The following is a 26,511-nucleotide window of genomic DNA, read 5'->3' as shown; positions in this document are numbered from 1 at the left end:
CTTTCCACAACAGCTTACTATCTATATGAACACCTAGAAATTTTAACTGTTCAGTTTCACTTATCATATGGCCATTCTGTGAAATTAAAAGGTCAGGTTTTGTTTAATTGTGTGTTAGAAACTGTAATAACTGAGTCTTACTGTGATTTAGCATTAGTTTATTGTCTGCAAGCCATGAACTGAGGTCATGTACTGCACTATTTGAAACCCAGCCCCTGTTGCATACAACATTCTTTACTAACAAGCTAGTGTCATCAGTAAACAGAAATATTTTAGAGTTACCCGTAATACTAGAGGGCACATCACTTACATAAATAAGGAAGAGGAGTGGCCCCAACACTGATCCCTGGGGCACTCTCCACTCAGTACCCCACTCAGATCCCACATCACAGCCATTATCAATATTGTGAATAATGACCTTTTGCTGCCTGTTGCTAAAGTAAAAGGTGAACCAATTGTGAGCTACTCCCCGTATTCCACAATGGTCCAACTTATGGAGCAATATTTTGTGATAAACACAATCAAATGCCTTAGTTAAATAAAAAAAAAAAAAAAAATATGCCAAGCATTCGAAACCTTTTGTTTAACCCATCCAGTACCTCACAGAGAAAAGAGAATATGTATAGCATTTTCAGTTGTTAAACGACTTCTAAAGCCAAACTGTACATTTCATAGCAAATTGTGTGATATAAAATGATCAATTATCCTTAAATACATAACATTTTCAATAACTTTTGCTAACTCTGTTGGCATAGAAATAGGTCTAAAATTATCTACATTATACCTTTCTCCCTTTTTGTAAAGTGGCTTTACTACTGAGTACTTTAATCGCTCAGGAAACTGACCATTCCTAAAGGAAAAATTACAAATATGGCTAAATAAGGGATAACATGTGCAGCACAGTACTTTAATATTCTGCTAGACACTCCATCATAACCATGAGAGTTTTTAGTCTTCAGTGATTTAATTATTGACTCAATCTCCCTCTTGTCTGTATCACAGAGGAGTATTTCAGGCATCAATCTCGGAAAGGCATTTGCCAAGAAAGTTGTATGATTTCCTGTAGAAACTAAATTTTTATTTAATTCACCAGCAATGTTCAGATAATTATTGTTAAATACTGTACATATATCTGATTTATCAGTAACAGAAATATTTTTACTGTGAACTGACTTTATATCGTCGAGCTTGTGCTGCTGACCACACACTTCCTTCACAACTGGCCATATGGTTTTAATTTTATCCTGTGAATTAGCTATTCTATTTGCATACCACATACTCTTTGCCTTCCTAATATCATTTTTAAGCACCTTACAATACTGTTTCTAATGGGCTACTGTAGCTTGATTGTGACTACTTCTAACATTTTGATATAATTCCCGATTTGTTCTACATGATATCCTTATCCCACTAGTCAGCCACCCGGGCTGCCCATTATTGCTAGTACTTTGTTTAGAATGTTCTAATGGAAAGCAACTATCAAAGAGCATGAGAAATGTGTTAAGGAAAGCATTGTATTTATGATCTATGTTATCGGCACTATAAACATCCTGCCACTCTTGTTCCTTGACAAGGTTTAAAAAACTCTCTATTGCTGTTGGATTAACTTTCCTGCATAGTTTGTAATTAAATATGACATTGGTTTGAGTACAAAAGCCGTTAAGTGTTTTTGTGTTAGTGATGTCATATGCTGGGGTTTGGAGCGCCTGGAGCGAGGTAACGTCATTCACTCATCCCAAAGGCATTCCATTGGGTTCAGCACGTGACTCAGGGCATGCCAGTCCATCTCAAGAATGTTATTGTCCTCAAATCATTCCCTCACAGATGTTGTTTTATTAAAGGGTACACTAACATGATGATACAAACAATCATCATCTCTGAGATGTTACTCTGCTGTATGCAGTACATAACACTGTACAACGTTTCCAAATCCTTCCACATTTGGTGTTTTCACAAGTGCCAAAGGGGAAGTATACCCTAACCACAAAATACATCCCTATTCCATAACACTACCTCATTGTTGGCATTAGATATGATGGCAGGTCCAACCCAAATGCTTCCATCAAATTTCCACAGGGTATAAGGTGATTCATCACTCCAAATCACTTGTTTCCAGTCATTCACTGTTCAGTGATGTCACTTTTAACAGGACCTCGAGCACTGCTTAGCACTGACTACGTAAATGAGTTGTGTGAGGTGCTGCTTGGGAATTATATGCTGAAATTATATGCCGAACTTTTTGACTCCCTACACACAGTCATTATGCTAGCTGAACTGCTGGTAGCACTTTGGAAGTCATGACTGATTCCTTCTGTTGATTTCATGTGATTCTTTACTACCACTCTCTGCAATTGCTTGATGGCTTCTGTCCATCAGCACATGAGGCCTACCTCACCTTTGTTTAGCTGTGGTTATTCCTTCACATTTCCACTTCACAGTCACATCAGCAAGAGTCAACTTGGGCAGCTTTAGAAGGGTTGAAATGTCACCAGTGGATCTTTTACTCAGGTGACATCCAATAACTAGTCCATGTTCAAGTCACTGAGTTCTCCTGCCCCACCCAGTCCACTGTTAGTGATTCTCTATTGACAACACAATACTCCCCATTTCTTTTATACTGGAGGAATTGCGTCTTGTGACATCTAGTGACCAATTCTGGATTACATAGGGGTGTCCAAACACTTTTGTCCAGATAGTGTAGATGTGACTGAAATAGTGTCACCAAACAGGTAACACCACAAGAGACATAACCACAGGTCTAACTAATTACCGAAAAATGTAATGCAACTACGATGTAATTTGTTCAGTACCAACATATATGCAGTGCAACAAGTAGACATTGGTGTTAGTGCAGAAGAAACATGAAATTACAGACCAACAACAGGTTTAGAAATTGCATATCACTCATATAAAAAATAAAAATATTGAGGATTCAAACAAAAATGAGTATAGCTTTAGGACAGAGAAATTATACAAAATAACTATAAACATATTTTTGTACTAGAAAGTAATCTGATAACTGCAGAAATTGGAAAATAGGTATGGATCTTAATAATGCAGGACTGACTGACACGAAGGAGCCATAATAATTTACAGAAATGGGATGTACAAGCCTCAGGCCAAAGATCATATCTAATGTTATGCTGTTAAAATAGAACTTAAAATGTAAACATTAAAAGCAGGAAGAAGGGTGGGACACACACACACACACACACATGTATATACTGGGAGTGGGGTATAACTGCCCCCCCTCCCCCAAGCCATGAAGTTTCCTCCTCTCACACACACATTTTTTTGACACCCTTACGTTTGCAAACGGACTTCAGGGATAAAATGCATGGCAAACTTACGTTGTGCATCAACTGAAAAATAAATAGCATAATGAGTGTGTTTGAACATGCCCAGCTCTGTGATATAATTGTACATAACCTTGTTACTTCTGTGTGTAATGTATACCATAGCTGCTAATTATCTGCATGCATGCATGTCTAAAGCAGCATCATTGTACAGCAGACAGATAATATTCTCCCTTCTAACACAGATATTTTCCCAATCAGATAACTGCTTTCACAGACAGTATTACTTACACACAATTAAAAAAAAATATTATTTACAGGAATCAGTAACAATGAATAAATATGAGATATGTAAGTCATGAGTGATTAAAATATGTTTCCCAGTTGTAAAATGACATACTTTTCAACAATTGTATTAAAGTTATTTATAAAAGTAAATTTTTCAACAATTATACTAAAGTTATTCATAAAAGTAAATCACAGTTTTACTGTCAGTGCCACTCATAATAAACAAACAAATAATGTGTACTTACCTTCATCACCACGATCAAAGTCTGCACTTCGTTTCTTGTGGACAGGTGCAGGTCCAGTAGAACGTATGGCACCCATAGAGAGAGATTTTCTAGGTGGACCACTAGCTGCATTGCCTGGAACAGTTGACATAATGTCTGTCTTGGTGCGACCCCCACGGGGCCACGCAAACTGTAGCCGGTATTCAGTGCTAATGCGACTCAGAGCACTGCTTAAAGGGTTGCCAGTTGTCGTAGTAGGAGGCAAACTTGAAGTCATCTGTGCACATAAAAGGAAAGGCAAATGTTAGTGTTCCTTGCTTCAACATCAGTATGAATCATGTCATGCTTTCAATAAGATGTAAAACACAATCATACTTTTAAAAAATTATACAGCAATTGCTGGTGAAATGTGGGTTTTATAATTCCACACTCATGAAATTATTTCTTTCTGTGTTTTTAAATGTAGCTTCATGCATGAAGAGGTGCCCAATAAGTGACAAATATTCTCTGTTGATGTTACATTAAATTTTTTTGTAAAATATCATAATGAGACCAGCTTTTTGTATACACAGATTTTTGTGTCTTAAACAAAATTCTGATAACCTCTAGTTCATTGTATATCTATTGACTATATTAGAAAAAAAGATTTTTTACAATTCTCTCCTTAAATACCTACAAGTGAAAAAATGCATCTATTAATGACAATAAATATTGTTTCACCAGGCAATAATTATTTTTGGTCTAGTAATATTTATCTTTTTGTTGTCTTAATGGATTCAACACTATTTCTACAAATAATCTGTAGTATGAAAGTAATACAGTACATGTATAGTTTTCAGTGGCGTGGCCTGACTGTTCAGAAAGAAGGATATACACTATGTGATCAAAAGTATCCGGACACACCCCAAAAAAACACGTTTTTCATGTTAGGTGCATAGTGCTGCCACCTACTGCAAGGTGCTCTGGGGAACTGACGGACTTCGAATGTGGTCAGGTGATTGGGTGTCACTTGTGTCATACATGTGTACGCAAGATTTCTACACTCCCAAACATCCATAGGTCCACTGTTTCCGATGTGATAGTGAAGTGTAAACATGAAGGGACACATACAGTACAAAACTGTACAGGCTGATCTCATCTGTTGACTGACAGAGACCACCCACAGTTGAAGAGGGTCGTAATGTGTAATAGGCAGACATCTATCCCGACCATCGCACAGGCATTCCGAACTGCATAAGGACCACTGCAAGCACTATGACAGATAGGTGGGAGGTGAGAAAACTTGGATTTCATGGTCGAGCAGCTGCTCATAAGCCACATATCACCCCAGTAAATGCCAAATGACGCCTCACTTGGTGTAAGGAGTGTAAACATTAGACAATCTGAACAGTGGAAAAATGTGTGGAGTGATGAATCACAGTACACAATATAGCAATATGATGGCAGGGTGTGGGTATGGTGAATGCCCAGTGAATGTCATCTGCCAGTGCGTGTAGTGCCAACAGTAAAATTCAGAGGCAGTGGTGTTGTGGTGTGGTTGTGTTTTTCATGGAGGGGGCTTGCACTCCTTGTTGTTTTGCATGGCACTAGCGCAGCACAGGCCTACACTGATGGTTCAAGACAATCAAACACCTGTTCATAATACACGGACTGTGACGGTGTGGTTACAAGACAATAACATCCCTGTAATGGACTGGCCTGCACAGAGTCCTGACTGAATCCTATAGAACACCTTTGGGACTTTTGGAATGTCAACTTCATGCCAGGACTCACTGACCAATGTCGATACTTCTCCTCAGAGCAGCACTCCCTGAAGAATAGGCTGCCATTCTCCAAGAAACCTTCCAGCACGTGATTGAACATATGCCTGCAAGAGTGGAAGCTGTCATCAATGCTAAGGGAGGGCCAACACCATGCAGTATTCCAGGATTATCGATGTTGAGCACCACAAACTTGTAAGTCATTTTCAGCCAGGTGTCTGGCTACTTTTGATCACATAGTGTAGTTAAATTATCTGAAATCTTTAAACAAAGAAGTTTTATCATCTTTGAACAGCCATTTCCTTGCACTATCCTGCATCATGCCATATAAATGGTTTTGTCTAAGTTATTCCCATGACACATTTATGTATGGTTTATATTTAGTGACAATTTACATTCTATCTTATTCCTTGGTTCATCTGATTTTAAAAATGGTATGTGTAAGAAAAAATTTAGTTATTTTCTCAAGTGGTAATAAATATATTACGTAAGTGAATCACAGAAAAACTTATTGTGTCCTATTTTAGGAGTATTAGGTTTTTTGTCTTCATTTTCAGAGTTATTTTGGAAAATAGTGAGTACAGACTGTGAAGATGTGACTCAATATTGTTGGTTGATTGCTACAATTGTAGAACTACATGTATATGTGCCAAAGTAAAGAAAATGATGATCCATATCTTTTCAGGAAAAGATGCAATTTCCATGGCAAATTGTATACCATACTTCATATTTCTAAAAATGAAACCATATAATTGAAAAGAATGGTACAGTTTCCTTGATATAGCAGAAAGAGAAATCTTAAAAGTCAATTATAGGCTTCATTTTAAAAATACGGCAGAGAAAACAAAATGAAATTCATGTGATGAATAATCATTGCTTAATGTTGTTATAATGATCTCCAGGTCTCTGTTTAAATGGTATTTCCAAGACATTTTCAGTCAGTTCTGTACAATTGTTGCAGTAAATTGATATTGTTTAAAAACTGTAAGTATATTGTCTCCAGTTTGCAAACTATTTCAACTGCTTATAAGTACTGATCAGAAATTCATTTCTTCTCTTAATCCCATCAGAGTTTATGTCTACAATAACCATCAGACCTTTAATGCCTTATATTGAATCATAAAATGTATTCAGTATACTTTCTTTAGTGCCGTTATTGTGAGTAACTTAGCCCTTGCCCTGTTACATTTGTCAGGTATTTGTACATTTTCCTTTCCTACTTATTCATATTGTTTTCAACAAATGGATCTCCAGTTCAAAAATTTCAGTATTATGTTCATTCCTGAATGGCTCTATCAATCATATTACTGTATTTATATGGTACAGTAAGTATAACTTATTTGTTATTTATTGTGATTCATGAAGTTTAATTGCATTCTGAGTTTACATTATAATGAACATAGATGATGTAAAGTTATGGATTGAATATTTCATTCAAAATATGCTCATTAGAGATAGATATGAGGCATTTCATATGAAAGTTGTAATAGTAATATATTTAATTCATATTCAGGCCAGTGTAAACCATTTGCGATAAGTTTAAGATGTGTGACAGAGCAGGTTTCATATCTGAACACCTACCTTTCATGAAGAGCTCTCTTTTGACTTGCCAGTCTAGGGATATCTCATGACTCACTTCCAACTTCAACCTCCATTCCTCTTCCCCCCCCCCCCTCCCCCTTCTTATTCTCTTTCAAATACCTTAAAAATAATTCCACATGACCCTGAGGATCTAACACATCTGGGTTAAAAAATACAGAGCAGAGGTTATGTAACATACTGCACACACATAGGAAAAGAAATCCACTACTGTACAACTGCATTATTGATGATAAGTTTCTGGAAACAGTATCTACCATAAAATATTTAGAAGATTGACTTTAAGTGGAATGACCACATAAAACAAATAGCAGGGAAAACAGATGCTGGACTTAGATCCGTAGGAAAAATCTTCTGGAAATATTACTCATCCATGAAAGAACTGGCTTACAAGGCATTTGTTCTTTAATATTGGTCATCAATATGGGACATTTACCAGTTATGACTGATAGAAGAGATAGAGAAGATCCAATGAGGAGCAGTGTGTTTTGTCAAGGTAACATTTTGTTGATGCAAGAGTGTTACAGAGATGCTCAACAAACTCCAGTGGAAGATGATAGAAGAGAGGCATTGCATGTCACAGAGTGATCTACTATTGAAATTTCTAGAGAACACTTTCCGGGAAGAGTTGGACAACATATTACTCCCTCCCACAAATATCTCACGAAATGACCATTATAAGAAAATCTGAGAGATTAAAAGTAATACAGAAGCTTACCGACAATCAATCTTCCCACATGCTGCTCACAAGTGAAGCAAGGAAGGGGGGACCATTTAGTGGTAGCTAAGGTATACTCCACCACTGACCATCAGGTGGCTTGTGGAGTAATGATGTAGATGTAGACTGCAGGCTTTCTCAGTGTATTCCAATGATAAAATCTTCTCGGGTAATAAGCTGAGTGGTGGCATAACCTTGTCACAATGTTTCAGTTACTTTCACAACCAGCACCTTCAGGCGAGGTGTAGGGATGCCATGTTCTGCATGTCTATGTAACCACTGGACCAGTGATCACCTCTGCAGGTGGGCCAGTGATGTGACTCTGGAAATGAGTACTGTATTGGTGGTGGGGGAGGGGAATATTGCATGGCCCTGGAGCAGGCATTGGCTCCTGGTGCCTGTCCATTCTGTTCGTGGACATCACCTTCATGGTGGAGCTCTGCTGTAATACACTCCTGGAAATTGAAATAAGAACACCGTGAATTCATTGTCCCAGGAAGGGGAAACTTTATTGACACATTCCTGGGGTCAGATACATCACATGATCACACTGACAGAACCACAGGCACATAGACACAGGCAACAGAGCATGCACAATGTCGGCACTAGTACAGTGTATATCCACCTTTCGCAGCAATGCAGGCTGCTATTCTCCCATGGAGACGATCGTAGAGATGCTGGATGTAGTCCTGTGGAACGGCTTGCCATGCCATTTCCACCTGGCGCCTCAGTTGGACCAGCGTTCGTGCTGGACGTGCAGACCGCGTGAGACGACGCTTCATCCAGTCCCAAACATGCTCAATGGGGGACAGATCCGGAGATCTTGCTGGCCAGGGTAGTTGACTTACACCTTCTAGAGCACGTTGGGTGGCACGGGATACATGCGGACGTGCATTGTCCTGTTGGAACAGCAAGTTCCCTTGCCGGTCTAGGAATGGTAGAATGATGGGTTCGATGACGGTTTGGATGTACCGTGCACTATTCAGTGTCCCCTCGACGATCACCAGTGGTGTACGGCCAGTGTAGGAGATCGCTCCCCACACCATGATGCCGGGTGTTGGCCCTGTGTGCCTCGGTCGTATGCAGTCCTGATTGTGGCGCTCACCTGCACGGCGCCAAACACGCATACGACCATCATTGGCACCAAGGCAGAAGCGACTCTCATCGCTGAAGACGACACGTCTCCATTCGTCCCTCCAGATCCTATGGTCTTGGCGTGCATCCGTGCGTCGCGGCGGTCCGGTCCCAGGTCGACGGGCACGTGCACCTTCCGCTGACCACTGGCGACAACATCAATGTACTGTGGAGACCTCACGCCCCACGTGTTGAGCAATTCGGCGGTACGTCCACCCGGCCTCCCGCATGCCCACTATACGCCCTTGCTCAAAGTCCGTCAACTGCACATACGGTTCACGTCCACGCTGTCGCAGCATGCTACCAGTGTTAAAGACTGCGATGGAGCTCCGTATGCCACGGCAAACTGGCTGACACTGACGGCGGCGGTGCACAAATGCTGCGCAGCTAGCGCCATTTGACGGCCAACACCGCGGTTCCTGGTGTGTCCGCTGTGCCGTGCGTGTCATCATTGCTTGTACAGCCCTCTCGCAGTGTCCGGAGCAAGTATGGTGGGTCTGATACACCGGTGTCAATGTGTTTTTTTTTTTTCATTTCCAGGAGTGTATTTTTGCAGTTGTGGAATACCACACTATACTGTCAAGGAACACATTTGACGATGAATGCTTGGAATGCCATGAAACCACAGTAAATAACACTCTATCATAAAAAAGTAAAAAATAAAAAATACAATGGTCTGAGCCATTTCCACATAAAACGTTGCATTCTGCCATAAGTGTCATTTTAATAGAGAGAAACAAAGTAACAAGATGCCAATACCATAGGAGGGAAATTATACATAATTCAATAACATCAGTGTATCATTACATTTTCTGTCAACAGTACCAAAAACCCAGTGCTTAAAGTAATTTGATAGTGCAAAACACACTTATCCTACACACGTGATAGTGCTTACATTAGTCCTCATAATACAGATGTGGGATCTTGATGAAGTGATTAAAACAAAGTGTAAGAAAGCAATGTGTACACCTCCCTAAAGCCACGTTTTAACATTCAAAATCACTTCCACATTCAGGCAATCCAGTATCAACAGCCACATTAATTACATTTTCAAATGATGGTATAGGTATATCAACCTGTCTTTCACCAAGCATGTTGCAACATAGGCATACACTTTGGTGCAGAAAATTGATTGTAAATCACAGAGTGAAGTTTGATGGTGAAATAATGATCATGTATCTCCACTTGTGGTTTGGCACATTGTAGTCTTATAAAATCAGCAGTCCTTCTGATATATAGATTATACTGGTGAAAGAAGTAAACATTATAGGACTGGGAATATTTTTTTTTTGTTTTTGGTGAGAAGTAAACATTATAGGACTGGGAATATTTTTTTTTGTTATTGGTGGCAATCTCTTCAGCATAAGGTCTTTGTTTGAAAAACTTGCATCTAGATCTGACCAGAAATCACACAGCAATAGGCTCTTTTTCACTTGTTACATGTTTGTCAAGGACTCAAATTAGAAAACAGTTCATGTGTTCTTTAGTCATTTTTCCACTTTTACTTGCCTTCACATGAATGTTTCATGGGCAGGATATTTCGAGTTTCTTTGAAATATTTGAGTGGAAAGTGCCTTGCACCTCTTGAAAACATATGTACAACTTGTCTGCTAGCCTGTTTGTTACTGATAAAGCCACATTAATTGTGTATCTGTGGGCAGTGGCCTTGCCGCAGTGGAACACCGGTTCCTGTGAGATCACCGAAGTTAAGGGCTGTCGGGCATGGTCGGCACTTGGATGGGTTACCATTCAGGCCGCCATGCGCTGTTGCCATTTTTTGGGGTGCACTCAGCCTCATGATGCCAATTGAGGAGCTACTTGACCGAATAGTAGTGGCTTCGGTCAAGAATACCATCATAACGACCGGGAGAGTGGTGTGCTGACCCCATGCCCCTCCTATCCACATCCTCCAATGAGGATGACATGGCAGTCGGATGGTCCCGGTAGGCCACTCGTGGCCTGAAGACGGAGTGGGTAGATCTACAGATGTACAGACTGCAACACAATAGCTGTAGTTGTCTCTCCTCTGTGAGGCAGTGTTGATGATGAAGACATTTCATACTGGAACTGACTCTGGTCATTGTTCCAAATACTTTCCTTCTCCACATCCTACTCTGTCATAAAAATGTTCACTTACTCCACAAACTATTGTGCCTTCTGACATATAATATTATCATCTTCCATGTCCTTACATGTGACAAATGTAGTATTAGGCCTGGCAGAGATGCCATATTCAGCCTTAAGATTGTCAGTAAAAGGAACGGAATCTTTGAAATTGTCCAAGCCAATCAATTTAGGTGCTTCTAGTGACCACATTTGCATATGCCATTAGCGAATGGTAGATCTATATGACCTCGCTCTATCAAATTTCGATATTACATGCTCTTTTATAGTTTGTAATTGCATCAGTCTGTGTTATTTGAAATGAGCTCCTGCTCACCTTTTGCTAGACATATAATTTAAAATTAATGCAATTTGATTTACTTTTAATACACTTTTAGTACCTTATTAGTTTGCTGCAGGAATTGAAGCCACAACTGTAATAGTCATCAGTATCTTATAATACACTGGGTCTCAACTGTTTGAGTGAAGACAGTTCATACTCATTTTGACTGGACTGTTCCTATTGCTCTGGAGATGAGTGTCATTTACTGCTTGAACAGCCATCTTTAGGTCCAGGTTTTTCCTGCCCTTCAAACTCAGTGTATCTGTCAAGTGTAACATCATGTATTTTTGTCTCATCCCCCTTACATTTCTGAATTATTATGTTATATAATATATCCAGGAGCTCACTATTCTTCAACCTGCTTTCATTCCCATATTCAGCAAATCTCAATCTTGTCCCTAATATCTGGACCACATTCATTGGATTAATTCTCTTCATTATATCGCTGTACACAATTTACAGAGTAACTCACATGTGAACACTCCGAGAGACACATTTGTACAGCAAATATACCATTCACGCAACTCGAGTTCCAAGCATTTGAGGTCAAAGGTGTCCCTTGTGAGTTGAAATCCACTATCCACCTTCATTATCTTGTTGTGCAGACATGTTTCAACCACCTATTTGACTGTTAACTCACATAACCCATTAGTGGTGCATATCTTCTTCATTTGATGAATACTGAAGGTGTGTGCCTTATTAATGCCATGCTCTACCACTGCAGACTTGTCTGACTGCCCTAGTCAAACGTTTCTTTTTTGTTCTGTATGGTGCAATGAGATACAGTCTTTCTGATACATTTCATCTGATATTTGCAGTCAATACTGTCTTTACCCCTTGTCTATGAGCCTTGCTGGTCTTTGGTTGAGTCAAGCATGTCCTTAATTTCTCCATGTGGAAAATGGCCTTTATTTGGTACTCCTCCATTATTCTCATGATCTTGGCTGTTAGCAGCCCCACATATGGCAAGAAACCCACATGTTTGGCTTCTTATTCTTCTGATTTGTCCTCCCTCCTCTTGTAAGTCTGTAAAGAGCATCTTATTTGCATCTTGTTGTAACCGATTATGTGGAAAGTTATCTGCAGATGCTGTAACTCATTCAGCAAGCTCTTCCTGTTGCAGACGGATATAGTTCTATGTACTAAGGTGGTGAATACTGAGCTGGAGTATAGTGGATGGTGGCAACTCTGAGATCCATATGCATCTTCTTGCTGTAGACTGAGTGTTCTAATATGCCGTCCAGATTTCTCTTGATCAAAATGTCCAAGAAGGGTAAGCTTCTGTTCTCTTCCTTCTCCATGGTGAACTTGATGCAGTTGTGTATGTTACTGAGGTGATGGAGGGAATCTTGTAGTTTTTCTCTCCCATGTGGTCACACCACAAAGGTGTACATGTAGAATGCCTTTGGTTTTAGGCAGGTATTATTAAGTGCTACTTCTTTGAAGTGTTCCATATACAGATTAAAAATACCTGGAGCTAAGGGGGAACCAATGGCAACCCCACCACATTTGTAATAGATGGTGGTTAGTACATGTTGAAAGAGTTTGACTGTGTCCTCATCAAAGTGTTCCTCAAGTAGAGCTAAGGATACTTCCACTGGCACCTGGGTGAAAAGTGACATGACAACAAAGCTGATCATCTTCCAGGGTCTCAATGCTAAGACCATCATCTACTTGACTCAGAGAGAACTGGATGGACCAAAATTTTCCATGCTGTCGAAAGGCCTAAAGTTTGCTCCAGATCAAAGAATGTTACCAAAAGGTGGCATTATCAGCAGCATGGAGCAAGCCATAAGTAGACACGCTTCAGAGGCTGCTCAAGAAGTGAGAAGGGAGACATGCAGGGTCCTTGAGAAGGCAGTAATGACGAAGAAGAACATTTCAGCAATAGAACACAGGGCACTACTGGCCCTATGAGATGATAAGCATATAGTGGTCCCAGCAGTGGATAATGGCAATGTGACAGTGCTGCTGAAGTCAGAAGATTGTCACTTTACTGCAACATCTGGCAGCCCACGTAAAACCAAAGGCATTCTACAAATACATCTTTGTGATGTGGTCACATGGGAGAGAATACCTACAGGAGTTCATCCATCATCTCAATGGCATACACAACAGCATCCAGGTTACCAGGTTACCACGGAGGTAGAAGAGAACAGAAGCCTAGCCTTCTTGGACATTTTGATCAAGAGAAATATGGACGGCACGTTGGGACATTCAGTCTAGAAGGAAGAAGATGCATATGGATCTATACCTTATACTCACCATCCAGTGCAAACCAACTTGGTACTAACCATCTTAGTACATACAGCCAGGTCCATCTGCAACCGGAAGAGCTTGCTGGATGACTTACAGCATCTGTAGGAAATGTTCCACAAAAATTGTTACAATGAGATGCAAATAATATGCACCTTCTAGACTCATAAGAGGAGGGAAGACAAACCCCAAGAATAAGAAGCCAAACCCGTGGTGCTCCTGGTGTACATGGGGCTACTGACAGTTGGAAGGTCATGAGAATAATCGAGAAGAACCAAATAGAGGCCTTTTTCCAAGAAACCTAGAAAATTAAGGACATGTTTGGCTAAACCAAAGTCCAGCTAGGACTGCAGACGCCGGGTGTTTACAGTATTGAGTGTGAATGTGGGATGCAGTATATTGGACAGAGACAGCGCTGCATCGCCCTGTGGGACACATCAGAAACATTTGACTAGGGAAGATGGACAAGTCCACAGTGGCAGAGTAAAGCATCAGTGAGGACCACACTGTCAGTTTTGAACAAATGAAGAAATTATGCAGTGCCAATGGGTTCTGGGACTCACTTGTCAAAGAGAGGGTAGAAATGTGATTGCACAACAATCTAATAAAATGGGATAGCGGATTTCAACTCACAGCAGTTTGGGATGCCACAAATGGGAGAATGAAGCAGGAATGCTCTGCTCTGAAGGTGACAGTGCACATGGTCAGAATGGGCAGACACTGGGACTTGATGCCTACACCAGGGGTATGCTGCATTCACCGACAGCCAACTGCATTCCCCTACCACCAGTGTAACACCCTCTTCCAGAGGTGCATGACTGACCCTCGAACAGAAGTGGTCAGTGGTCCAGTGACTATATAGATATGCAGAACATGGGGTCCTGACATTTTTCCTGGAGATGGTTAGTATGAAACTCATTGAAACCTAGCAACAAAACAACACTACTGCTCTTCTGATTACCTGAGAAGATTTTATCATAGCAGAGATTAATTAAACTTTAATCTTAGTGGTTATTACTAGTTTTTGGAAGGGTGCTCAATGTGAAATTCAGGTGCTCTTCATTTTTTTCCTTGGTGAAATTAATATAACATACTTCACGTATTCATGAAAGTAGCCCTAAAGATTTTGAGAATATGTATGACCATGTACTACACAAACACCTATGTGAATGTTTGAGATGCAAAGAAGTGCCAGGAGATTGTGATTGTATTCTGATCCAGAGAAGAAGATCAAAATTATTTAAAATTGAAACTGGAGTCCAACAAGGAAATTGTTTGTCACTATTTCTCTGAAGCTGCTTGTCACTATTTCTCTTCAATGTCCACCTCTGTAGCTGAGGGGTCAGTATGGCTGACTGCCAAGTGGGGGAACATGAGTTTCAATCATGGTTGGCCAGGGATTTTTCCTCGGTGGGGTGATTGGTATAGGTGCACTCGGCCCTGTGATGCCAAGTAAGGAGATACTTGACCAACTCGTAGTGTCTCCAGGGTCAAGAAACCCAAAAACAACCAGGAGAATGGTGTGCTGAGCACATGCCTCTCTATACCATATCTGATGGTGCCATTGACAGAGGATGACATGGTGGTCAGATAGGGCAAATGGGCCTGTCTAGGGCCAGAATACAGAACGTTATCTTACCTGACCTTAACTTATTTTTGTTCATCAATAAATGGATGAAGCAGTAAAAACAGTAAAGAGAAAAGACCATGTAACAAATATCTTTGTTTTTGGTGATGATCTCATAATATGGATTTAGTAACTCTATCAGGGGACGTGTAGATGGATGATACAGATGATCACCATGGCTAGGTGTTTACTTCCTCAGTAGCTAGTAGTCACAAAGACAGAAGCCTGTAGTCATCATCTCTATTGCAATTTTTGTGCGGGTCCACAGTCTCAACATGTTTAGAGAATGAAAACATGGTGCAAGCAGGCTGTATTGCAACTGCACTCATTCTTCAATATTTCAATTGCTGTGTGGGCTTTCCTTCTATATATAGAAATGTAGATTAGAGATGGCAGCCTCAGGTTTCTATCTTCATGATACTCACTATCATTTGAGAACAAAACCACCTATTAGAAAACAACCAAACTGGCACAACAACAATAATATATTGGATTCTCTCTCTGTTTCAATGTCTACTTTCAGTATTTACCAAACAAAAATAAGAGTTTTACCAAGCAACTCCAAATCTCTGGAAAAATACAGGAAAGTAGCCTTTTACATGTGAACATGACACTGTCTTTCAGCAGTGCTCAGTCATCCAGGGAAACTGCTGGAATCCTGACGAAGGATCTAAATTTTGAGCATTCAAGAAATTTAAGGAAGAATATGATGTGACCCAATGACTCAGAAGATTTTACCATCAATGACAATGTCCACAAAAGGCTACACACTTACATAATTTCTGTCTCCTTTATTTGCCTGTTGACTGCTCAATGCCTCAACTTTATGGTGACTGATTACATTTATTCACACTGTTTTATGTATTCAACTCAGTAATATCCAGTATCATATTAATTTACAATCTCTGAGGGATGATATTAACTTTGTCAGCAATGATTTTTCATGCAACATTTATTCCATTCCATTCCATTCTGGCTGGCTGGTACAGCTACTGATTTCGATTACTTCAAATTGAAAAACAGTTTAGGTTGCAAAGTTATTTTAATTTCAATAACACGTTTTATCTTTTGGGACACCATCAGATTGTCTACAAAACAAGAAAACAATCTTTTAAGAACAAATAGAGGGAGGGGCATGGTCCTATCTTGCACGATTATGCAAATAAATAACTAAAACATATATTTAAACTTACAAAGAAGTAACTGGATATAAAACCATGCAACATAGAGTCTCAAAGGCCTAATTAAAAGAAAGAAATTACAACCATAAACCACACTATGTATGAAAGAGATGGGAAAATTACAAAAAAGTTTGAAAAAATTATATATTACCTTAAGCATGCTAGCAGACACTGTTGTGGCAGCACAGCACAGGACCATGCTTACAAATGTATAAATGCAGTATTGGTGTGTATGGCACAATAGGTCCATTTAGTGCCCTTGAATATATGCCTGCGACAGACTAGAAAGCACACACTGTGCTAGTGTGGCAAAAGGTTATGAGATAGTGTGGAAAACTATGCAGATGTGCAAACGTAAGAAGTCATACAAATTACATAAAACCATATATATATTAAGATGCCCATACATGAGAGAGGGGGGAAAAAGGTAAAGTGATGGTAGCATGGTACGTAGTAAGTCAAGTATGTTGTCAAGGCCCAATAACGTGTAGCAAATTGGCTAAAATTTAAATTGCATGTTCAGTGCATGCATCCAATGACCAACAAATCCAAACATCAGGACACCAGAATCAGGAATCACAAAAAGCAAGACCTATCCTCAGACACTTAAAATCAAGAAATACAAAAATATAAAAAAGAAAATATGTCACATACAACAACATAAATCCCTTAAAAACCCATAACAATCCTCCCCCAACTTCTCTCACACCAAAATGGTAATATTAAAATAATCCTGTTCTGTGAGATGACCTAAAACAGAAACCAGAAAGTGTCATTGCATTAAGATTTTAAAAGTTGGTTACACTGAATTGTGATACACCTTATTGTTACTAATCAATTGATCATTCAGAATATTATCTGGGCATTACTGGGCTTTTACGACATACTGGACTCACTATGTATTGTACCTCTCGTATCATATCACTTTTTTTGCTCATTTGTGGGCATCCTAATATATAGGCATATTTGGATTTATGTAATTTGTATGACCTATCATTTTACACATAATCATTGTAACCCATTCATTTTACATTGTTTTATATTCATGCACACACTTTATGACTAGTTTTGCACAATATTCGGTTACCTTTTGCCAGACTGGAGCAGTGTGTGCTTTCTAGCCTGTCACAGTCATATGTGCATGAGCATTAAATGGATCTACTGTGCCATGCACAGATAATACTGCATTTACACTTTTGTAAGTGTGGTTCCATGTGGTGTTGCTATGGTGGCGACTGCTGGTGTGCTTAAGAAACATAGTTTCTTGAAACTTTTTTGAGGTTTTCCCATATCTTTCATATATAAGTTGGTTCATTGTTGTAATTTCTTTATTTCATTAGGTCCATGTCTGATCATTTATTACTCTATGACAGGTGGGTTTTATATCCAGTTAGTTCTGCATAAGTTTTAATATATGTTTTAGTTATTTACATGCGTAATTGTACAAGATAGGAATATGCCCCTCCCTATATTTGTTCTTAATGAATGTTTTATTGTTTTGTAGATAATCTGACGATGCCTCAAAAGTGCCAAACACATTACTGAAATTAAAATAACTTATCAACTCAGACTGTTTTTCAACTTGAAATGATTTTCCATTCATATAGCTGAGATTAACACAGACAAATATATATGGAGTGGTCAGAAATGGTCTGTAAAGATGGAAAGTCTGTTCTGAGGTAGGTTGCACTAAGAAATAATTGTTAAGAGAAAAATTCAATATGTTGTGCCATTTCCAAGTTAATTAGCATTGAAGTTAGCCAATCACACCATTGTGTGTACAAATTAAAGTGGCCTGCCAGATACAATTAGTTTCAATTGTTCTCACAGTATATATGACAGTGCACGAGATGCTCAGCCTTTGAATTTGGTTCGATCCTTACTGCCATCCCACATCCAAATTTTGTAACACTCTCTTGTTTGGTTTTAAGAAACAAAATGAAGAACACACTGGGTGAAGCCATCTTGGCAGGCTACTTGAATCTACGTGCACAATGGCCTCATTGGCTATCTTCAATGCTAATCAACTTAGAAACGATGCAACATATTGAATTTTTTTGTTAACATTTATTTCTCAGCACAACCTACCCTGCAACATCCTTACAAGCTATTCAGATTCACTCCAAAGCAGTAGTTTTAAGTCATCAACAGGCACACACAACAAGAAAGGAAATTTGCTAGCTTTCAGAGTCTTTTTTTGAGCTAGAATAAAATACACACACACACACACACACACACACACACACACACACACACACACACACACACACACACGCGCGCACGCATGTGCACACACACACACACACACACAGAGATATATATATATATGAGTTCGGATAGGTTGGTGTTGGTGGGAAGTATCCAGATAACCCGGACGGTGTAACACTGTGCCAAGATGTGCTGGCCGTGCACCAAGGCATGTTTAGCCACAGGGTGATCCTGTTGCCTCATCAGGAAAGAGGGAAGGAGAGGGAAAGACGAAAGGAAGTGGGTTTTAAGGGGGAGGGTAAGGAGTCATATATATATGATATCAATATAATAGAGGGAAACATTCCACGCGGGAAAAATATATTTACAAACAAAGATGATGTGACTTACCATACGAAAGTGCTGGCAGGTCGATAGAAACACAAACAGACACATACATACACACAAAATCCAAGCTTTCGCAACAAACTGTTGCCTCATCAGGAAAGAGGGAAGGAGAGGGAAAGACGAAAGGAAGTGGGTTTTAAGGGAGAGGGTAAGGAGTCATTCCAATCCCGGGAGTGGAAAGACTTACCTTAGGGGAAAAAAGGACGGGTATACACTCGCACACACACACATATCCATCCACACAAATACAGACACAAGCAGACATATTTAAAGACAAAGAGTTTGGGCAGAGATGTCAGTCGAGGCGGAAGTGCAGAGGCAAAGATGATGTTGAATGACAGGTGAGGTATGAGTGGCGGCAACTTGAAATTAGCGGAGATTGAGGCCTGGTGGGTAACGGGAAGAGAGGATATACTGAAGAGCAAGTTCCCATCTCCGGAGTTCGGATAGGTTGGTGTTGGTGGGAAGTATCCAGATAACCCGGACAGTGTAACACTGTGCCAAGATGTGCTGGCCGTGCACCAAGGCATGTTTAGCCACAGGGTGATCCTCATTACCAACAAACACTGTCTGCCTGTGTCCATTCATGCGAATGGACAGTTTGTTGCTGGTCATTCCCACATAGAATGCATCACAGTGTAGGCAGGTCAGTTGGTAAATCACGTGGGTGCTTTCACATGTGGCTCTGCCTTTGATCGTGCACACCTTCCGGGTTACAGGACTGGAGTAGGTGGTGGTGGGAGGGTGCATGGGACAGGTTTTACACCGGGGGCGGTTACAAGGATAGGAGCCAGAGGGTAGGGAAGGTGGTTTGGGGATTTCATAGGGATGAACTAACAGGTTACGAAGGTTAGGTGGACGGCGGAAAGACAGTCTTGGTGGAGTGGGGAGGATTTCATGAAGGATGGATCTCATTTCAGGGCAGGATTTGAGGAAGTCGTATCCCTGCTGGAGAGCCACATTCAGAGTCTGGTCCAGTCCCGGAAAGTATCCTGTCACAAGTGGGGCACTTTTGTGGTTCTTCTGTGGGGGAGTCTGGGTTTGAGGGGATGAGGAAGTGGCTCTGGTTATTTGCTTCTGTACCAGGTCGGGAGGGTAGTTGCGGGATGCGAAAGCTGTTGTCAGTTTGTTGGTGTAATGGTTCAGGGATTCCGGACTGGAGCAGATTTGTTTGCCACGAAGACCTAGGCTGTAGGGAAGGGACCGTTTGATGTGGAATGGGTGGCAGCTGTCATAATGGAGGTACTGTTGCTTGTTGGTGGGTTTGATGTGGACGGACGTGTGAAGCTGGCCATTGGACAAGTGGAGGTCAACGTCAAGGAAAGTGGCATGGGATTTGGAGTAGGACCAGGTGAATCTGATGGAACCAAAGGAGTTGAGGTTGGAGAGGAAATTCTGGAGTTCTTCTTCACTGTGAGTCCCATTCCCGATGTCCAGGCGGAGCTTCAAGGAATCCTCAGAACCTTAGGCCCCCTGCAAAACCTTTCACCTGACTCCATCAACCTCCTGACCCCACCGACACACTGCACCCCTACCTTCTACCTTCTTCCTAAAATCTACAAACCCAATCATCCCAGCCGCCCCATTGTAGCTGGTTACCAAGCCCCCACAGAACGTATCTCTGCCTACGTAGATCAACACCTTCAACCCATTACATGCAGTCTCCCATCCTTCATCAAAGACACCAACCACTTTCTGGAACGCCTGGAATCCTTACCCAATGTGTTACCCCCGGAAACCATCCTTGTAACCATTGATGCCACTTCCTTATACACAAATATTCCGCACGTCCAGGGCCTCGCTGCGATGGAGCATTTCCTTTCACGCCAATCACCTGCCACCCTACCTAAAACCTCTTTCCTCATCACCTTAGCCAGCTTCATCCTGACCAACAACTTCTTCACTTTTGAAGGCCAAACATTCCAACAACTAAAGGGAACAGCCATGGGTACCAGGATGGCCCCCTCGTACGCCAACCTATTCATGGGTCGCTTAGAGGAAGCCTTCTTGGTTACCCAGGTCTGCCAACCCAAAGTTTGGTACAGATTTATTGATGACATCTTCATGATCTGGACTCACAGTGAAGAAGAACTCCAGAATTTCCTCTCCAACCTCAACTCCTTTGGTTCCATCAGATTCACCTGGTCCTACTCCAAATCCCATGCCACTTTCCTTGACGTTGACCTCCACTTGTCCAATGGCCAGCTTCACACGTCCGTCCACATCAAACCCACCAACAAGCAACAGTACCTCCATTATGACAGCTGCCACCCATTCCACATCAAACGGTCCCTTCCCTACAGCCTAGGTCTTCGTGGCAAACAAATCTGCTCCAGTCCGGAATCCCTGAACCATTACACCAACAACCTGACAACAGCTTTCGCATCCCGCAACTACCCTCCCGACCTGGTACAGAAGCAAATAACCAAAGCCACTTCCTCATCCCCTCAAACCCAGAATCCCCCACAGAAGAACCACAAAAGTGCCCCACTTGTGACAGGATACTTTCCGGGACTGGACCAGACTCTGAATGTGGCTCTCCAGCAGGGATATGACTTCCTCAAATCCTGCCCTGAAATGAGATCCATCCTTCATGAAATCCTCCCCACTCCACCAAGACTGTCTTTCCGCCATCCACCTAACCTTCGTAACCTGTTAGTTCATCCCTATGAAATCCCCAAACCACCTTCCCTACCCTCTGGCTCCTATCCTTGTAACCGCCCCCGGTGTAAAACCTGTCCCATGCACCCTCCCACCACCACCTACTCCAGTCCTGTAACCCGGAAGGTGTGCACGATCAAAGGCAGAGCCACATGTGAAAGCACCCACGTGATTTACCAACTGACCTGCCTACACTGTGATGCATTCTATGTGGGAATGACCAGCAACAAACTGTCCATTCGCATGAATGGACACAGGCAGACAGTGTTTGTTGGTAATGAGGATCACCCTGTGGCTAAACATGCCTTGGTGCACAGCCAGCACATCTTGGCACAGTGTTACACCGTCCGGGTTATCTGGATACTTCCCACCAACACCAACCTATCCGAACTCCGGAGATGGGAACTTGCTCTTCAGTATATCCTCTCTTCCCGTTACCCATCAGGCCTCAATCTCCGCTAATTTCAAGTTGCCGCCACTCATACCTCACCTGTCATTCAACATCATCTTTGCCTCTGCACTTCCGCCTCGACTGACATCTCTGCCCAAACTCTTTGACTTTAAATATGTCTGCTTGTGTCTGTATATGTGTGGATGGATATGTGTGTGTGTGTGCGAGTGTATACCTGTCCTTTTTTCCCCCTAAGGTAAGTCTTTCCACTCCCGGGATTGGAATGACTCCTTACCCTCTCCCTTAAAACCCACTTCCTTTCGTCTTTCCCTCTCCTTCCTCTTTCCTGATGAGGCAACAGTTTGTTGCGAAAGCTTGGATTTTGTGTGTATGTATGTGTCTGTTTGTGTTTCTATCGACCTGCCAGCACTTTCGTATGGTAAGTCACATCATCTTTGTTTTTATATATATATATATATATATATATATATATATATATATATATATATATATATATATATATATGTGTGTGTGTGTGTGTGTGTATGTGTGTGTGTGTGTGTGTGTGTGTGTGTGTGTGTGCGCGCATATGTCCTTACATGATGTTAGCTGGACAAACAGTACCAACATGCATTGCAGCATATGAACTGTGTTGTGGTGGGGTAGTGTCGGGTAGGCTTAGTAGGGGGAGAGAGACGCATGAGGCCGGGAAAGGAATTGGGTTGGGTGATTAGCCACTTGGAGTGAGGCAGGCTGTTTGCTGGCTAGGAAATCAGGAAGGAGGGGTTGCAATTATATATAAAGAAACATGACATATAAAATACATATCCTGATGCCAGTTGTCTGAGCATGATGAGAGAATGTCAAGGGCTTTAGTGAAGTAATTAGTTTGTGAAGCCCATAATATAAAGGAAAATACTCTTACACTGTAACAACATCTTTCTTACTTATGAGCAAGTGCTTCTGATTTTTTATGTGATAATTCTTAAATGTTTTTAAGAAAAGAAAGAACTATTAACATTCTACATCTTTATTCTTCATATCTATATATTTATTTCTCTACACAGTCACCCTGGTGACAAACACATTTCTCCCAATGGGTCAGTTTGTTGATACTGTCACTGTAGAATGTTTGATTTTGTTGACAGAAATGCAATGACACCTCTGCCTGCACCATTTCATCACTATCAAAGTGAAGTCCACGAAGGTGTTCTGTAAATTTTGGAAAAAGATGAAAATCTTATGGGGTCAAGTCGGGGCTATATGGAGGATGAGCGATGACAGTGTACTCAATGTGTCAGATTGCTGAAGATGTTGCAGTGCTCATTTGTGATCTGGGATCGTCATGCTGAAGGAGAGGATGCTCCATGTTTGGAAGAACTATTCGAATTTGAAACTCAATTACAGCATGCTGTACTCCAACATAGTTATCACTTTACACACTGCCATATTGCATCCTACAATTTAAAGAGCTCTAGTGGCACAAGACTGCAAATATGTAAACATGAAGAAAATAAATGTATAGAATGTTAATAATGTTTGTTTTATTTTAAAATTGTTACGAGTTTTCATGTAAAAAATCAGCAGTATTTACATTAAATGCAAAATGTAAACTGAATCTGTCAGCAAACAGAATCATAAGTTGAACAACAGCAAGGTTTCCTTGAAACAGTACAACATTTAGTGGCAGACTGTCCCATTTAATACATAATATATAAAAAAAAAAATTATGAAAAAAAAAATTCAACAGTGCCTTGACAAAAACACAAAATAGCACAACAGAAAGATTTGGAGTCATCATTGTCCAAACATGAACAAATACCAGATAAACATTTCAAGAATATAAAGTGCTTGTATCAAGTGCTGTCACAGAAAAGGTTGGGAATGTCATAATTCCTTAAACTCATGCTCCGGAATGAAGGTCTCCTCCACATATTAGGGGTTGTCACATTTTAATTATCAGCTTGATAAAATAAAGTTACGTAATTAATGTTTTATTTGTTGTAGGTACATGTCTGGAGTCCTGGTAGACACTGAAATTCTCTCGGCACTATAGAAGAAAAAGGGGGAAAATGGTGGAGCTCACTGATAAACATAAATTTTGTACAGTAATTTGTTTTCTGCATTAGAAGGGGAACAACGCTGCAAAAAATCATGTTGAGTTGGTGGAAGTGTACGACAACAATACACGAACACATCTGACAGTGATTAGGTAACACAGATGCTTCCAGTAGTGTCAAAGAAGTCTGATTTTTAAGAATAGAGTGGCAAACCACCTCACACTGAAGGACCACATATCACAACAGAAGTGGAGCACCTGGTGCTCAAAGACCAAACTGGCATGTCCCAACTGAAGTGAAAGTGAAGAAAAGGTAAATTAAAAACAAATTATCTGTGTCAGTCACTTTTATTTCCTTCCACAATGTATTTCAAGCGTTTACATACTCATCTTCACTTGGATCAATGGATTACATTACAATTTTATTTTGCTGGATTTAGCTATTTGTATGTTTTGAACTTCATTTCAAAGATGTCACAGCAAAAACGACCCTAAGAGGTATTATTAATATACATTTTTCATTATTAAATGGCAAAAAAATATGAAACAATGGCACAAACAGTTCAGAGATTGTACATGTGTAGAAGTACAGTACCTCATAAGCCAAAGAGAATTACCTGATTATATTGTGAAGCAAAGATACAGATAACATGCATAGAAGTGTTTAAATCATTGCAACCTTTCCACTTAAACATATCATTATTACAAAAAAACTTATAAACATACATTTCAGAGTACTTATTTGTTAATGAATCAGTCTGGTGATTTATCTCTTATGTCATAAACAGTTGCAATTTCCAAATCACAGTACAACTTCAATGACACAAGGTTAAAGAACAGTGAAAAAAGTAAAAATAAGTCATTTCTGAACATCTTGCACAACATTTTGAACATGACAAGGGTTTATTGACCAAGTGTGTATCACAACTGGTGACACCCTAAGGCCTGCAGATCTGAGGGAGCAACAGAAATATTTTAGCTATATTAGGCCATGAATTTCATATCTGAACGAGTGCTGGGTGTGTCACTATGACCCTGAGACAATGCAAGCATTGGAAACATGTGAGTTCATCATCTCCACTAAAGGCAAAGACCCAGCCATCATTGAGCAAGGTGATACTGAGTGTTTTTCCAATTGTCATAGTGTGGTGCTAATAAAATATGCTCATAACGGGACAAATCTTCACGGCAGCATACTACCAAAATCTCCTGGTGAGGTTACAGTGCACTAGCAAGACAAAGCTTTGCAGGAAGCTATCAAAGGGGGTATTTTTACTCCACAACAACACACTGCTTGCTTTCCAAAGGGTACAGTGGCACAAGCTGCTCCTATCACCTACCAAATTTTGCATAACCACCCCACCCCCTTCTATTCTCCTGACACATCACCTGGTGACTTCTTACTCTTAACTTGGATTAAGAGACCACTGTATGGCAGATATATTCAGTATGATGACAAGGTTATTTTTTTGTAGTTATTATACTTTCAAAGGCCTTCTAAGCTTCAATACCTGGAACCTCTTAGGCACTTTCTTACTTCTGAGTGCAAAATCATTTTCCACCACTTCAAGTATGTAAAGTGTCTGCTTGTTATTGACAACAGTTATCTTTTACAATTTGTCAATGTTGTGCTACACACAAATGGTACGCTGTGATGGTGATGTGACACATAGCCTGAACCAATGCAGACTGTAATGTTGCACAATGTCATCCTAATGTTATGTCAATGCGAGTCCATTGCAATTTGTTATTATACAATGCAGAATGTTGATACACATTTCACTGCTGTTTTGCAGTCTTGTGTTGCATTACTTTGTTCCTATTCATTTTGTCCTGATATAGTAGACTTACAAGGATGTCTGCATACTTATATTTCTTGTGTTATGGACTGAACTAAACTACTATCAATTATAATTTAGAAGGTTCATTCAATGCTGTGTAAAGTACTTATGTGAATTCTTTGACAGTGTATAGTCAATATCAACAAAGATGCTAGAAAGTGGTTCAGTACTGCTCATTTCAGGAAGTAATGGGCAGGAAGAGAAGAAAATTAGATGGAGTGGAAAATACATAGAAATATTATTTTTGTTAAATCAAAGTGACTCTCACAGTTAGTGTTTCAGATGACAAGATCATTTGCACCATTAAAAGTGATAATTTTTGCCAAGTTAGGTAACTCAAGCAGAGAGACAATAGCAACCTATCTATACAATAATGATCAAAACATGTAATTCCTTAATGAACCAGAGACAGCACTTTTCATTTTCAGTTGGATA

At 40.3% G+C, this 26,511-nt stretch overlaps 1 protein-coding gene across 1 annotated transcript in view; it reads right to left on the bottom strand.

Moving 5' to 3' along the window:
- Positions 1 to 26,511, bottom strand: part of LOC124556058 (stress response protein NST1-like) — a 630,068-nt gene that overhangs the window by 276,119 nt on the left and 327,438 nt on the right. The window contains exon 5 of the mRNA XM_047130088.1: positions 3,830 to 4,085. Within this exon, the coding sequence (XP_046986044.1) occupies positions 3,830 to 4,085 (256 nt within the window). The remainder of the gene's footprint in view (positions 1 to 3,829; positions 4,086 to 26,511) is intronic.

This window comes from Schistocerca americana, chromosome X (assembly GCF_021461395.2).
Source record: "Schistocerca americana isolate TAMUIC-IGC-003095 chromosome X, iqSchAmer2.1, whole genome shotgun sequence".
NCBI classification, from domain to species: domain Eukaryota; kingdom Metazoa; phylum Arthropoda; class Insecta; order Orthoptera; family Acrididae; genus Schistocerca; species Schistocerca americana.
The sequence above is the reverse complement of the archived record's forward strand: the minus strand, read 5'-3'. Positions and strand labels throughout refer to the sequence as shown.